The sequence below is a fragment of the Eublepharis macularius genome, chromosome 1, assembly GCF_028583425.1.
Source record: "Eublepharis macularius isolate TG4126 chromosome 1, MPM_Emac_v1.0, whole genome shotgun sequence".
NCBI classification, from domain to species: Eukaryota; Metazoa; Chordata; class Lepidosauria; order Squamata; family Eublepharidae; genus Eublepharis; species Eublepharis macularius.
This window is the reverse complement of record NC_072790.1, coordinates 193,313,058-193,330,048: the sequence shown is the minus strand read 5'-3', so window position 1 is coordinate 193,330,048 and position 16,991 is coordinate 193,313,058. Positions and strand designations below refer to the sequence as shown.

General features: G+C 41.6%; 1 protein-coding gene across 2 annotated transcripts in view; it reads left to right on the top strand.

Moving 5' to 3' along the window:
* The first annotated feature begins 2,015 nt into the window (after positions 1-2,015).
* RCOR3 (REST corepressor 3) overlaps positions 2,016-16,991 on the top strand; it is a 38,512-nt gene continuing 23,536 nt past the window's right edge. For both annotated transcript variants that reach the window (XM_054982111.1, XM_054982119.1), the window contains exons 1-5: positions 2,016-2,307; positions 3,234-3,290; positions 10,057-10,134; positions 14,955-15,007; positions 16,730-16,891. In XM_054982111.1, coding sequence (XP_054838086.1) covers positions 2,142-2,307; positions 3,234-3,290; positions 10,057-10,134; positions 14,955-15,007; positions 16,730-16,891 — 516 coding nt within the window. In that variant the 5' untranslated portion in view covers positions 2,016-2,141. The remainder of the gene's footprint in view (positions 2,308-3,233; positions 3,291-10,056; positions 10,135-14,954; positions 15,008-16,729; positions 16,892-16,991) is intronic.

Here is a 16,991-nt window from a genome sequence, read left to right as displayed (position 1 = left end):
TCTCAGACTAGGATACATACACTATATAAACATTGTTTATTGCATCCATGTATAACCTTTGTGAACTTCTGGTCACCTGTTTTTGGGCAGCAGCAGGATATGTATATAGTGTGTGAGCAAGCCTTCCAGATCATTTGCACACAATGATCGTTTACATTCAACAGTCAATCAGAGGAAGGCTATTTGGTTTGGACCTCAAGCTCAAAGGTGACCTGTTTGAGACACTTAATGTTTTGGCATTCAATAAATGTAACAATTCATTTTTATGCACATCCCTATCAGATAAATATGTGACACGCGTTCTCAGCTTAGTCACAATCTTAAGCAAGATACGTGCTTTGGGTAAAAGTCACATTTTTTTGTTAACTGATATAGATTCTCTTTGATGCCTTTTTGTGTGATGTCATTTTTATTTGTATTATGGATGGGGGCCTCTAAAGCTGGAAATAGGTTGGGCCTTTCTGACCTCAGAAGGGGCCTATGTGGATGTGTGTGTGTAAAGTGCCATCAAGTCATAGCTGATTTATGGTGACCTTGCTGGTCTTTTCAAGCCAAAGATGTTCAGAAGTGATTTGCCATTGTTTGCTTCTGTTTAGTGGCCCTGGTATTCCTTAGTAGTTTCTAATCTAAGTACTACCAGTGCCAACCCTATTTAGCTTCCAAGATATGACAAGATCAGACTAGCCTGGGCCATCCAGGTCAAGGTGTGGGTGTGCATGCCAATCTGAAATTTGTTTATGGGCCGTGCATATGCAAGCCTTGTCCATGCCAGTCTGCTTCCATGCCTCTCTACATACATGTTGATAACAATGCTTTTTCTTCACACATATTGGAGCCACAGTACAATAATCGGGATGCAAGGCTTCTAGTCTATTAGGCATAGCTTCCAGAATCTCCTCATATGGATGCATACACAGAGGCAACCTATAGGACATATGCTGTGTGCAGGGGAAAGGAGGTGACTTGCTTTCATCCTCCACTATGTATAGAACTTAAGCGATAAGAGCACTGCATGTACAGGAACGGTATCTCAGCTAAATGAACTGGTCGCTTTTACTGAAAAGTATGCTTGAGACAACGTGCATTACGTTTCCTACGCAGGCGTATCTTGGTACCCAGGTCATCTTGTGGGCCTGTTGCCATCTAGGGGCTGAAGGTTTCCTGCTCATCATACAGTGAATTCCTCTGTGGGTTGCTCATAACTTAACCACTTCCCCAAACAGTGAAATATGGACAACAGCACATGCAGGTATGTCAGGAAAGGTGAAAACTGTTGTCACTTGTAGTTTGATCCGCAATGTCCATTTTACAAGTTTTCTAAAGATGTCAATGCTTGCATTTATTGGGCTATGAAAATGCATGCCTGAAAAGGCTGTTTCTTGTACGATGAATCACTCTACACTGCAGGGGCTTCCGTGTAATAATTAGAATGACCCCCTCCCCCGGACAGGTAATGAGAAACACTGCTATGTACGTCCTTTCAAGAGCTGAATATTCAACAAATATTATCGACGCACTCTTTTGAGACTTTTCTTTCGGAAAAGGAGCTCCGCTTCTTCCTCACAGAAATCCCCCGCGGGGGAGGGGACTACACTCTTTCCCATGGAATCCACGCCCCCGCCCCCACCCCAGAAAACAGCTATCAGCTTAAGCCTCAACTAATCTTAACATGCCTACGAGGAACGGCGGATTCTTTTCCTCCCTCCCTGAAAAAAAAAGGGTCCCGAAGCGAGGAATGAGGCCCCCACACAATTCTCAGCCATCCTTCCGCTACCACTAGCGGTGCAATAGTCCCCCTTCGACCCGCGACAACCGCGCGCGCTCTCGCCAGCAGCCAAAGACTGACCTAAGTCAGACAAGGCGCGGCACGAGAGAGAGAGAGCTCCACCACAGCGGCCCGCACGGGCCAACACGCGAGAGACTAGATCCGGCAAGGCAGCCGCGGAGGGATTCCTGGCCCGTGGGCGGAGGAGGGGAGCCGAGCGGGGTGGGGGAGACGGGAGGAGGCGCCGGCGCCGCGGCGGCCTGAGCCGCGGGGGGGCGGGGGAAAGGGGCACCAAACATGGCGGCTCCATATTAACTTCCCCCCCCGTTCGGCAGCCGCTGCCACCGCTCGCCGCCCCCTCGCCCTGGTTGCCGTCATGCCGGGCATGATGGAGAAGGGAGCCGAGCTCCTGGGGGGCGGCAAGAGCAGGGCGGCCCCCAACGGCACCAAGAACGGCAGCAGCCCCGGTTCCAACGGGCATTTTTCCGAGGCGGAGAGCAGCGGCGGCGGCGGCGGTGGCGGCGACAGCGGTGACGAGCACGGTGCGAGCTTTCTGTCGTCTCGCCGAAAGGGTGGCGTTGGGCCTAGCCTCGCCACTGCGCGCTGGCTGACTGGCTGCGACGGCATGGGGCGCGCGTGCAAAAACTGGCGAGAGGGAGCGCGCGAGAGAGACTGGGAGGAGGGCGGGGGCGTGTGAACGTGTATATGTGTGTATGTCTGAGTGTAATTGTATGTATGTGCGTGTGAGGGCGCGTGCGCGAGATTGTGTGCACGCCTGTCCGTCCCTCTGTCTGCCTGCCTGCCTGTCCCGAGGGAAGGGGGTGTGCGTTTTCACAATGGGCACGTGTGTAATGCAACCGCAGCCCCGGCAAGACATTGCTTTGCGTTCTAGGGTGTATGTAGGTGGAGGACGTACAGAGAAGCCTTGCAAATGATTACGTTGTGTGTATCTAAATATGCAGAGACTGCCACGAGCAGCTGTGTGCAGGTCTAGATCTTGCCTATGTTGAGTCTGTCTGAGTGTGAAAGTACGCTCCTGAGAGTTCACCCACGCAACACAGTGCAACATCCGCACAATAAAGCATAGGAAATCTTTTTGTGGAGCCGGGCGGATTTCTCCCATTTAATTTTCTTTTAAAATAATATGTCACTCCTTGGAAATTATTGCCTACCTAAATCTGTGAAGAGGAAGTCGATTTTTCTTTTCCGGTGTGTGTGGGGAGGGGGAGGTCATCTTTTTTTTCACATTTGTTTAAGGTGTGATGGTTTGAGACTATGGAAATGACCAGCCTGGCATGCGGTTTTTACATTGGTTGATCTTGTCTTGGATTTATTGTAGTGATCCAACCTAGATCACTGAATATACACTGTTATATTGTTTAAAGATCCCACTTCCATCATTGAAAAGAGAGGCGTCTTCTCCTCACCGCCCCTCTAAAAGATGCATTTCTTTTTTCTTCCATTGCAGATGTAGGAATGAGGGTCGGAGCAGACTATCAAGCACGCATTCCTGACTTTGATCCTGGTAAATACCTTGATTATTATTATAATAACCTCACCCCTTGTTCTTTTGAAAAGTGGTTTGTTGCATTTGGTGATTATGCTAGGGTGAATGAGCTTGCACTTAGTTAAGATAGTGTGTGACTTGCATTTGTGAAGGTTAAAAGTGTGGGATTTTCTTTCATTTCTTTCCCTTAAGGCTTTGTGCTTCATATTTGTGGTCACTGAAGCGCTGCACATCAGGTTTTGCTGTCTAAAAGCTGATGGGGAAAGGCCCCAGATATATGGGGAAGAGGGTGGGGAAGAAATGGGATCCTGCAAAGAATTTTTTAAAAACTTGTGCTGAATCTGCAGGACAGTGGGGAGGATATTTTATATTGGGCTATACTGTATTCTTTGACAGTTTATATAGGCTTCTGATTTTTCCTTGCATTCAGATGTGAGGCTCTGACGTTCTAGTGTATAGATAATGCTTTTATTAAGTATATAGTTTGTATACAGAGTGACTTGCACTCCTTAAGAATGACTTGTCAATCTTGATTTGAATTTTCACAGCAGAGCAGTATTTTCTGAACATCTTCACACTTATTACAGTGGCCACAAGGAAGCACTGTTGGCTCTCTTGTTCTGAGACCTGTTCCCCGTATGTCAGTTGATTCTTGCTGCTGTTGTGTGCCCTTCTGGCTCTCCTCAAGTTAGAGCATCTTGCAGCAGGGATCCTGTCCCTGTTATGATTTTCTTATATTGAACAGTGATTTGAAGAAACGCTTCTCTTGAAGGGGTTATCACATTTTAATAACACGAGTTTTAAGTTAGCAGTAGTATATTACTGTTTTTGGAAAGGATTTTATTCATATTACAGTCCTCTGTTGAGCATAAATGTGGTTTATACAAGACCATAAGGATCAGCCTGTACAACAAAACATGTTAATTCTAGGTTTGTTCCATTGCACATGTCATAAGTTAATACTCTGTTGTGGTTTTTATCTTTATGGACTGAATTTAAAACCATGTGATTAGATTGACATTGCCCATCTAAAACCCCCGATTAACTTCTAGGATTCCCCCCAAAATATTTTGAAACCTATTGTCAGGATTTTAACTCAGCCCATAGTTTCAGAGCTTTCTAGGATACAGTGACCCATGACCACTAGGAAAACATAGTCATCTCATAGTGCCTTATGTTAATAATCATGTGAATTGACCATGACATTGTTGTGGCGATATACAAAGGGCTTCTGTTTGAAAGTAGATTTGGCTAGCATTTGAAAAAAAAATGTGTTGGATAGCTTTTAGTGCTGAAATATAAGCCCCTTTGTTCTTTAAAAAAACGTACTGTTTTTCCTGTATTTAAACAGAGAACTTTAAGGAAAAAAATATATACTTCAACCACGGAATTGGACAGACTAAGGATCCAGCTGTGGTAGCACAGAGGTTTGTTCTACTGCAGCCAGAGCAGTACCCTACATTGGACAAGTAGACCAGAACCATCTATTAAAACACAGGCACAGTTAGTACTTGGGCCATGCACTTGGGGTTGCTCAAGGGTTGCCAGCACAAGACTGGCAAATGGCAGGAGAGTTTCCAGTGGGGAGGGGCCTTCTGGTGACATTGTGACATCACCAGTGATACGGTACAGTCAGTTCTAGTATAACTCAGAAGTGACATCATCACATGTGGGTGATGATGTGGCATTAACCCAAAATTATAGAGTTTGAGGTGAATGCTAGAGCACCATCTGTATGGGGTAATGTCATGTCCAGGTTACACCACTCCTACCCACTCCTACCCTCCTACCTTATACTGAATAAGACCATCATTCCTTTGGAGTCAGTACTCAGATTGGCAGCAGCTCTCCAATGTCTCAGGTAGTGGTCTATTGCCTTGTCCTTTTAACTGGAGATGCCAGAGAGAGAACCTGGGATCTTCTGCATGCCATGCAAAGTTTATTCCACTGAGTCATAGTCAAAGAGATGGCACCAGAAGTGATGGTACTGTGTAGCCAGCGATTCCCCCCCCCCCCGAGTGGTGGCTGGGGAAGAGAGCTGCTGTCTCTTTAATCCAGGAGAACTGGCAGGCCTAGGTTGCTCTAATGCTCTGTAAAATGCCACATAAAGATCTTACCCTACCAGATTTATGTAAACCAGCATGAAATAAGATTTATAGAGATAGTTGCCTAGTCCTTGATCTGATTACATGCCACTTCCGGCCAGTACCTCCTAGGCCATTTCCAAATAGAGGCAGAACTTAATTTACAATGCATGCTGATCCCTGCACAGAGAACAAAGTATAAAGAACAATATCCTGGTGTTACCACTTGGTATGAATCTGCTAGACTCTTGGATTTAAGGCAAGCAACACTGATAGGTCCACATGTATAGACTGTTCTCCACTTTTTTGCAGTAAGCTGAGCCAAGTGTCAAATTATGTACCACCAACACCATTTGTCTTAGACATAGAGGGAAGATTGGCTTTTTCTTTGGTTAATCCCAGCATTATTTTCCACTTGGGATCAGAGAAGGCTAGGCAGTCACTGCACTTCCAGCAAGCCGTCAGTTTCTTTCTTACATTGATAACTCTGGGGGTCCAGTTACTGATGACTGAACTTAAATTCTTTTTGATTATGCTAGGGAAGTGCATGTGGTGGAGAGTGCCACCAAGTCATAGCTGACTTACAGTGGCACTTGCTGGGCTTGTCAAGGCATGAGACTAACAAAGGTGATTTGCCATTGTCTGCCTCTACATAGAGGCCCTGGTCTTCTTTGAAGTTCTCCCATCTAGTTACTAACCAGGGCTTCTGAGATCTGGCTTGTCTGGGCTACCCAGATCAGGACTGGAGGCATAAGAGGCTCTATTTTAATTTCTCTTCTACTTGTTGAGTTATGACTTCTTTTAAAGTTGAAGTATTACCATTTCTACTTGTGTTTATGAGTGAGAGGTTATAGTCTACCAGGGAGACCCAGTTGTCACCTGGGCAGAATGGGTATTGAGCAAGAGCTCTGTCCCTTTGATAGCCATGTGCCATTTACTATTGTTACTCATTTGTCAAGCAGGAGTATGGTCTTTCACAGATCTTTCAAAAGTCTGAAATCCTTCTGGGCTCATTTGGAGGCACAAATACAGGGGAGGTATTACCCACTTTAATATGCAATTTGCTGGATAGAGGAAAGATGTCAAAGATGAATGGCTGCAGGGTTATCACCATCTCATAATTACCTAATTTTGATTTTTCATTTTGTGGAAACCCTTGAGAGGCAAATAATCTGAGAGAACTGTCTGTGTGTAAGGTAATAAGAGCAAATGCCAATAATCAGTCTAATAGCTGTTGCTTTGCTTTCAGTAGTTGACTATTTGGCTCAGGCCAAAAGCTTTGGCTGTTTACTCAGGAACATGGTGAGATATTCACTGTCTTGAAACTGCTGAAAGAGTCCTATTCTGATTCCTTCCAATCAGGCTCTGATTTTCAGTTACGTTAGGTACTAACTCAAACAGGGATATACGACACTACCACCAAAGGTTTCCTTCATCCTTCATAACCTGACTTACAGAATGCTATTTGAGTTGTCTACTCTAGAACACTTTTCCTGAGTAATACTATGAATGATATGGAAAGGTAGGTGAGGCATTGCTCCTGCTTTGAATGCCAATACTGTGCTAAATCATAAAAATTTACTTTCTGGATCAGCCCTAAATTAATTAAACCATTTTTAGAAGTGGCCAACCTGACCTCTAGTCAGCTCTAGATTTGATGCACCATACAAAATAAAGAAGATGCAGTCCGCAACCTGAAAATTCTCTGTCTGGCATCCCAAATCAAACTGAGCCATTTATGAACTGCCATACTTTTTCTTAGCATTGGGGATGTCCAAACGTTTGTATAATCTATTATTTCTGCCAAATTTGGCCTTCTAGCCCCTGACAGATTTTGGATATTTTTTTCTCTCTCTACCAACATTTCTTAAGATTGTATCTTAGTATAAGTAAAATTAAAACTTTAAACAACTGCAGCCTGAAGGGAATATATAAAGCAGCTCAGTTAGGTTTACTGATAACAAATAATACTGATAATTCATTAGCCAGCCTGGTGTATCTGTTGTGTAGTGGCACAGAATGAGGAGTGTTTAGATGCAAATTGCATTTTGAACAAGATAGGTAGAAAAAGAGCAAGAGTCCAGTAGCACCTATAAGAAAAACAAAATTTGTGTATGTATCTGAAGAAGTGAGCTGTGACTCAGGAAAGCTCAAACCCTACCGCAAATTTTGTTAGTGGTTTCCTAGCAATGGTCACTGATGGCATTTGTTTTTTAAAGATACAGGCACTGCTTCTATCATTTTGAATGGTTTTAACCCCTCAATTTTTTTTTAAGATTTCAGAGTTTTCTGCAAACCTGGGACTTTTCTCAGGCTTGTAGAAAGCTCGTTCTGTCCGGGACTCCATTTTCTGGATTTAAGTATCCACAGATGGAGCTATGTTGTAAATAAGATATATCGATGCTTATATTTTATTACGGATAGGGTTTTTAAGGATGTCCAATATTGAAGCTTCAGATTTGGAATCTCTCACATTCTGTATTATAGAAAGTAAAGTGTTTCTTCCTTGATAAACTCCAAAATTCATTCATTCATCAGAAATGCTTTAGCTCTTCTAACTTCGTTTGTTCCGAGCTTATGGAAAGTCATTTGAAAAGAAGCTCAGGATTGGCCTCTGATGTTCTGGTTGGGCTGACTGCAATGAATCCATGTCCTGTCTCAAGAAAGCCAAGGCTGCTTTCTCCTAATATTTACCTGCAATTGTAATGAAAGATCCTACCACTATATTTCTTTTGTAAGCAAGTCAGTTGTCAAGGTAGAACAAGATTTGGGTCCAGTAGCACCTTAAAGTACAAATAGATTTTCAGGGTATGAGTTTTTGAGAGTCAGAGCGCTTTTCGTCAGGTAGGAGGAGTAGAAAAAGGAAGTAGTCATTATAATCCAGGCAAAGGATGAGAGGGGTGTTGTAAAAGAGTGTCAGGAAGCTAGCTATAATACATATTGTGGCTAGCTTGATAGAACCTGGGTGCGAAGTGTGTAAAATTAGCATTTGTAATGTGAGAAAAATCCTGTGTCTCAATTCAACCCTGGGGGATCCATTGTTCTAAATTTGCAAATAGTTTCAGCGATCTCACATTGTAATTTTCCTTTGAAATTTCTCTACTTGAGAACTGTTACTCTTAAATCAACAATGGTATGCCCTGACAGATTGAAATATTCTCCCACTGGTTTTTGAATGTTATGATTTTTGATGTCTGATTTATGTCCATTTATTCTTTTGCGAAGGGACTGACCTGTTTGTCCAATATAGAGAGCTGAAGAGCATTGCTGACATTTGGTGGCATATATAATGTTGGAAGATGAACAGGTGAATGAGCCTGAGATGGTATAGCTGGTTCTGTTAGGTTCAGTGACATAATCACTTTTGTCACTGAAGTACTACATCTCATCTGCTTCTCTTCATTCAGCTCACTAACTTGACTTGCCACCCAGAAATAGAACTGGTGATGTGATGCAAATGATGCATCCTATTTAAATCTATCAGTTTGTCAGTGTGTTGCAGTATTACAGATCCCTGTCAAGTCCCCCATGGATGGGGGCTTGTTGCCTCTTTAGCATATTATTATCATTTACAGTGAAATTCTAAACAGCGTTACTCCAGTCTAAACCCATTTAGACTGGAGTAAGTCTGCTTAGAATTTAACTGTTAGAGTATTAATTGTGAACAAAATTGACCATCTGAAAAACAAGTATATTCCTGAAAAGATTATATATGTCTGCACTGCAGTATATGCAGGAATTATCATTGTCTAATGCTGTAGATCATCCTATTGGTGCCCAAAATTTCTGATTGCTGGAAAAATGGTATGGGGTGGGTGGGAGAGATCTGGGCCTTCACATACCTATATGTGCCTCATAAGCCGAGTCGGTTTGGCTTTCAAGGGAGTCTTCTCATAACATCTGACTGATTGTCTGTGATTCTCAGCCTTTCTTTCCGGACTTACTTTTCCTTACTTGTACCAGAAGCCCTCCCATACAGTAGATAGTGGTATGAAAACAATTTTTTTATTCATATAAGTTATCCGAGGTGTGACCAATTAACATCAAAAGAAGATATGTAAAGTGTGTAATAGTCTCCAAGATTCAAGACATTTCTGTTTCAGCATATTTGATTGTTACTTGCATTTGTGTGGATTGACTTGCAGTACATTCAGTAACAGAGCAACGCTTTTCTAAGAGCTTCACTGAGACTAGTAGGGTCAACTTAAGAATAAGCCAGTTGTAACATTTAACAGTATCCAGCATGTGCACAATTAATACTCTTTTTAATGTATAGTTAGCTGGCTTTCCCAAAAATGACAGAAGGATTTATCCCAAGTGGTTTCTTTCCTGGTGCGGGTGGAACTAACTGCACTTTCCATTTAAGTGGCATGTGGGATTGTTCTACTTGTACCAAAGCCTTCTCTTTGGAAAGCAAAACTGTTACTGTGACGATATTCGACAATTCTGTTTCAAACAGAATTTAGGATAAATCTGGGACTCTACTACATGAACCAAAGTTTAGCTAATGTTTTACTGTCTCATAATCCTCAATCTTCTGTTCCAACAAGAACAGAGGGATTTATGTTAATTTAATACTGTCAGAAAACTAGAGATTAGTGTGCAGTATGTTACCCAGTTATATGTAACTGAATTGCTTTTACTGTCTGTGGATTAAATGCTGTCTGCAATGTTGATCAGCTTGTTTTTTTTTCTTCCAGGAGCTACAAAATACACAGATAAAGACAATGGAGGGATGCTTGTGTGGTCTCCATATCATAGTATTTCAGATACCAAGTGTAAGTTCTATGCATTAATCAGTTTCTAGTAATTGTCAGGTATGAGTGTCACTTCATATGCTACAAAAATACTACACAGAAAGTACTTCCTGGTAAGAATTAATCTGAAACCGATATGATTATCATAAGATGCTTCTGTATGCAGCCTTTTTGCTCTGAGTATCTATAGTATAAGTGTTATGTGCAGAGATGTTAGTTGGAAAATTCTCTGAAAAATGTTGAAGTGCTTTATTTTTCCTTGGAAATTTTTCTATTGTTAAAGACTAATTGTTTCATGAATGTTTCCTTCCACATGGTGGAAGGGATACTGTAATCACCTCTCTGATGGCGAGCTAACAAGCAGTGCAAGTAATGCTGCAGAGAGTGGTAGAAACTGAGGTGCCTCATAGTGCAATCCTAAACAGAGTTAAGTCAATTGAAGTCCATTTAATGCTTTCCCAAGTTAGATGAGTTGCCACTGGATATTCCTAAAATTTTCTGAAGCACTCTTTACTAAAGCATTATAAAACTGAAGTGCTGAAGTGTTATTAATATTGTGAGTGCTTGATTTTTAACTGTTTTCTACTGCTTTGTTTTTAAATGAAGAAATATATATATATCTTAAGGATATAGTCAGCATTTAGCAGTGTATCATCAAGCCTGGCAAGATAATATGTGGATTCCTGCATTTTAACACGGGAATTCATTTTCCAGATCAGGGGCTTACTGTGGCATCTCCCATTAGCTTGAAGGGCCAACGGTGACATTGTGTTTATATGACATCTACAATGTTGGTAGAGAAGAGAACTATTTCTTTAGGATTCAAAAGAATGTAGAGCTAATTAACATACCCTGGGCTCTTCCACCTCACCAGCTCCTATCCTAAGTAAAATTTAGCTCTTACTGAGGCCAAGCAGATTCAGTGAATGTAGGAGGAGAGGGGCTTTGTGGATGCACTACACTCTTTGGCTTCAGTAAGTTAATCCTTGCTCAAAGTAAGGGCAGGCTGGGCAGAGGAATCACTGTGTGAGGATATTATAATCCTAAAATATTGTATAAATATATATTCATAAACTGTAGGGGGGGGAGTCAGTAATTCAGTTGGGAGCCCACTTCCTAACGTTTTCAGATCTCAGTTCCTGCATAATTTGCCATCACTCTCAAAATTCTGTGGAATGGTTGGGATTTTTTCCAGTCTGAAGACAAGCACAAATTCTTGAATTAATTCTTTATAATAATATTTTGTCTTTTAATATAAGGGCACTCATAAATTGGAAGAAAAATTAAATGAATGGTGGTGTACAGAAACAGAGATATGTGCCAAAAGCTATTGTTATTATTATTATTTATTACATTTCTAACCCGCCCTTCCCACAAGTGGGCTCAGGGCGAGGTACAACAGTTTAAAAATACAATAAAATATTAAACAACAATTCATAGAACAACAGTTCGTATTATAAAATCAACAAACAGATAATAACTGTCCCAAGACGGGGTCAATTCCAGATTCCTCCCCATCAACATACAGGGGGAGGGAAGTGGACAGATAACATACTGCAACTCATGCATGGGTCAGCTAACGAATGGGCACTACATAGTCCCATGCTGTACCCATACATCAGGCAGCCAGCCAGTGGACACTGTATAACCCCACACTTAGTGGGAGACCAGTGGGAGGCTCAGTAAGGATCTCATGCTGGCCTCAACCATACACTGGGCGGAACATCTCCGTCTTACAGGCCCACTGAAATGATAGAAGATCCTGACGGGCCCGGGTGTTCTCAGACAGAGAGTTCCACCAGGTTGGGGCCAGGACTGAAAAGGCCCTGGCCCTGGTCAAGGCCATCCAAGCCTTCCTGGGGCCAGGGGCCACCAGCAGATGTTTTCCAGCTGATCGGAGCATTCTCCGGGGCACATATGGGTAGAGGCGGTCCCCCAGGTATGCTGGTCCCAGTCCGTTTAGGGCTTTATAAGTCAAAACCAGCACCTTGAACTGAATCCAGAATTCCACAGGGAGCCTGTGGAGCTGCTACAGAATTGGTGTAATATGTGTTCTATAAGGAACACCCGTCAAAACACGTGCAGTAGCATTCTGGACCCACTGTAGTCTCCAGATCATACCCAAGGACAGCTCTGTGTAGAGCGAGTTACAGGAATCCAACCTGGAGGTGACCATTGTATGGATCGCTGTTGTTAGGTCCTGGGCTGAGAGATAGGGGGCTAGCTGCCTGGTCTGCCAAAGATGGAAAAAAGCAGCCTGGGCAACCGTCGCGATCTGGGTTTCCATAGATAAGGAGGAATCCAGGATCACGCCCAAACTCCTGACTGATGATATGGGCACAAGTGGTGCCCCCCCCCCCCCAAAGGCTGGGAGATGGATCCCCTCCTCCGACAGCCCACGGTCCAAGTACAGGACCTCCTCCTTCGCGGGATTTAACTTCTGCTACTAGCAAAGCTACTAGCAAATGAAGCTAACAAGTGCTATAAATGAATAGGCATGCTAAGTCAAAAAGCAGAATCGAATGACAGACAAAGATGAAGCTGTATATCCACTACATCATTTGATTTGGATAAAGAATCTGAATGAGATCAGACACCACAGTGTAGCAAACACACTCTTGTAGATGAGAGTCTTGTTTGCTTTCTTGTTTCAAACATTGGTATACCACCTCCCTACAAATACATGTCCAAGGCAACTTTGAATGATAACTACGTAGTAATGAACCAGTAAGCAGCAGCTCCGACCTTGCCTTAACTAAATACCATTTTAAAGCATCACATACAACCATAGATGAAAGGAAAAAGATTTCTGCAAATTGCAATATTCCAGTGTCCATGCAAGGTTTTTTGTTTTTTTTCCTCACACCAGCCACAAAACAACCAAATTTTAGTATTTCCTCTCTGTAAAACATATTTTAGAAAAGCTGGAGTGAAGAGATTTTGGTTACCATATTCCTGACGGTACATTGCTGTGTTCTGTGGTATATATGGGGATCAGAACACTATCTCTCTGTGTGCGGTCATCTATGAGTGGAAGGAGTGCTAGTGGTTTTGTGCATCTTTCTTGTATTCGGTATCAAATTAAGCATCTGCCTGATTTTTGCATTTTGAATATGTGTGGTTATGGCAGAGAGAATCTGATTGTGTAAGATTTTGCCTGTATTATGCTTGGTTTACCTCACTTCCTTCAGATACCCTGTTGGGTTTTTCCTGTGTCTTAAGTTGTAGTCTGGAGTGGAACAGGAGGTTAACCTCTCCTGTTCTGTTATCTGGAGAATATTCTCATACTGCCAGCAGGAGTTTAAGAATCAGTTGGAATTGTCATGTGCGTTTTATGCCACCATATAATATAGCTGCTTCTCCAAGTTCTTTCCTTATACCCACTCACAGTTCAGTTGAAGGAGAGTATTAAGTGTAATGTCACTAGAAAACCAAAGTAGTAGAAGGGAGTTTGTGAATGACAAATATTTTGTTAAATTCAGAGAGCCAAATGCCAGGAATCTTCTGGATTCAAGATTCCTGTTTTGTGGTACTTAGGAGTATTAGTGACAAGTATGGGAAGTGTTTGATTTGCTTGGGATTAAGTTACAACTCCTTGTAATTGAAATTGGTAGATTTATTCCAAGACAGATGATTTTGGCAAGAACAGTGTTTCCTACCCACCAATCTGTCACTTGTGTGCAATTCTTTACAAAATGTAGATTCGTGGCATTAAAAGGATTACAAAAAGGAGCAGGTGGGTTGGGGTTTTTTTCTGTAGGTAGATGGCACCAAAAGCCCCTAGCTGGCATTACTGTGACAACTGGGAGGAGGTTTTGAGAGTGTGGCTGCATGGGATTTGCTCAACTACAATTTCAAGTGAGCAGCATATTAAAACAAGTGCAACATTTAAGTGATCAGACATATATTGGGTGGGCTGAAAAGTGTTTTCTATTAGGCTTAAGTATCTGTCTCTTTTATCAATACCAGAATTGGTACTGATCTCATCTTCATGTTATATGTGTATACCTTCAAGTTGCAATCCCATCAAGGAGCTTTTAAGATGAGTGAAGAGAAGAGGTGGTTTGCCATTGCCTTCCTTCGGAGGGCAACCACAGTCTTTCTTGGCAGTCTCTCATCCAAGTACTGACCAGGGCCACAAAATGTGAATTAAATACATCCTCCTTATAAATGGTGTTAAGCTTGCTCTCTTCCAGATGCTTCTGAGTCAGTTGCCATCCCATAAACTTGCTTAGTGCTTGCTTCATGTCTTTTTCAGACTCTGTATGTGGTTCTGCTAGTCCTTCAGTTATTCCCCATCTTTATATGTGATCTGTGCTCTTTTTCTAATGCAGCAGAGGTAGTGCAAGGCTGTACAAGGCCCCGCAGTATCAGAATTGAATTTGCCTGGATAATTGGGAGAGAAGCAGGATATAAAAAAATTAATAAATTATTAGAGATGCAGCCCTGTTTCTTTTATTAAAAGTATTTGAGCTATAATCCTGTACATAGTTAGGCTGCTTCAAAAGAATTTAAGTAATTTACAATGCCATTCTAAACACTGTTATACTGTGCTAAGCCCCCTGAAGTGAATAGATTTAGAAGGGTAACTCCCTTTAGGATGACACTTAATTGGTGCAGATTGCAGACTTGTTCAGCAGCTCCCAGTTAAGAAACAGTAACTGTTTTAAGACGGGTACAGAATATATTTTAGTGGATGCATTTATGTGTTGGAGGCAATGAAGAGGATGAATTTTAGAAAGATGCTAGAAGTTTTTATCTGCTGCTGAATATCAGTTACCCTAAAATGTTCCTGTAGTCTACTATCTGGGAAAAATAATTCTGGCATTGCTTTGTTATAGTGGATGAATATATTGCAATAGCAAAGGAAAAACATGGCTACAATGTGGAACAGGTAAGATTAATGAATATATTGGTATAATATGGTTTGTTTATTTAAAATGTATATTCTACCGTTTCTGCCCAAAGTTGCTCAGAATACACATAAAACAGTTTTTAAAAACACAATAAAATACACAGTGGAAAAATGGGAGTGCAAAGTTGGCTTAGTTCCTCTCCCCCAAAAGCAGTTTTAACCTGTATGGAGCAAAAAGTGAGAGAGGGACAGTTGAGCCTCACTAAAGATAAAGTTAATAACCAGCTGCCACCAGTGAAAAGGCCCTTCTTTTGGTGGTTGCTAACTAGGTCTTCATCTGGGGTTTAGTAAGAAGCACAGCCTTAGATGGTGAACAAGCATGCAAGCTTGTTCATTTTGAAATTGGCAGTCTTTCAGTACCTTGGTCCCAGTCCATTTAAAAACTTAACAACACTTTCAATTTTTATTGTACAGTACTTTCGTATCTGTATGCTGCCTTCCTACATTCATTAAAAAGTAAATTACAGTAGTTACAACAATAAGTTAATGTACTCTGGAATACATGGCTTGTATGGCGATAGAGCACTTGCCCAAGTGTGGGATGGGGTGTTTGCATGTGTATATAAGACCAATTATCAAAAGTATGAATAGACAAGTTTTGTTCAGTACCTAAAGCAGATGTTTCTTGGGAAGGAATTCCATAAACCTGGCATAACCACAAAAAGCCCTTTCTCTGGCTCACCTCCAAAAGTGGGAGAATGTAGAGAAAGGGATCTGTTGATGTTGGGAGCAGCTGTGGGTCAGTGGTGGAGCAACTCCTTGGCATGCAGACGGTCCCAGCTTGAATCCCTGGCATCTCCAGTTAAGATGACAGGAAGGAGGTGATGTGAAAGACCTCTGCTTGTATCACTGGACAGTGGCTGCCAATCCAAATACATAAGAACATAAGAGAATCCATGTTGGATCAGGCCAGTGGCCCATCCAGTCCAACACTCTGTGTCACACAGTGGCCAATGTAAATTAATACAGTATTGAACCAGTCTAATACATAGTATTGAACCAGTCTAATTATGTCAACATAGGTAATATATGTGTTGTTTGCCAATTACTAGCTAGCAGTCTGACTGCCATATTCTGAACCACTTGCAGTTTCAGGAATCTAGTTGCTAAGTAAGAGCAAAATCACCACAGAACAATACCTGTAAATTCCAGTCTAGATGGGTGTCCAGAAGCTATTGATTGCTGCTGAGAGACCAAGGAGAATCATCAAGGTTGCACTGTACCTGTCTGACTTCTAGTGCAGATCGTTCCCCGGGTGATAAAGAATTTGAAACCCAGGGCTGAAATTGGACTGATAGAGATCCAGATTATCTGTTTCATTTGTGAGAGTCAGGAGCTGAATTGCTATAACACATCTTGAATCAGTGATGAAGGTGACAGCCTGATGCTTAGTAGAGTTACTTTTATACTCAACTTCTGCACAAGACCTATTGAAAACATTGAGTTGTTAAATAATTCAACATCTTTTGTTTTTTGTTTTTTTGCTCCTGATTATTATAATATACATATGATCATATTCTGAGATACTGAATTTTGAAATGTACTCTATAAATACAGTGGAAGAATAACTTAAAAAGATTATTCCATATCCCTCCAGAGACAGGTTAAAACTGCTATTACTTTAGAACATCAAGATGACAAATCTGTAAGAAATGAGTAAGGCATATCTGTTAACAATTAAGGGTCCCTTTTTTATTTAAGGCACTTGGCATGTTGTTCTGGCATAAACACAACATTGAGAAGTCCCTTGCAGATCTCCCGAATTTTACTCCTTTTCCTGATGAGTGGACAGTTGAAGATAAAGTCCTGTTTGAACAAGCTTTCAGTTTCCATGGGAAAAGCTTTCACAGAATCCAACAAATGGTAAGATAATCATTGGCTAGCTGAGACAAAGCAACAATGAACTATCAATATTGGCTGCTTTGTAAAACAAAAAAATATATAAGTTTCAAAATGTTCTTAT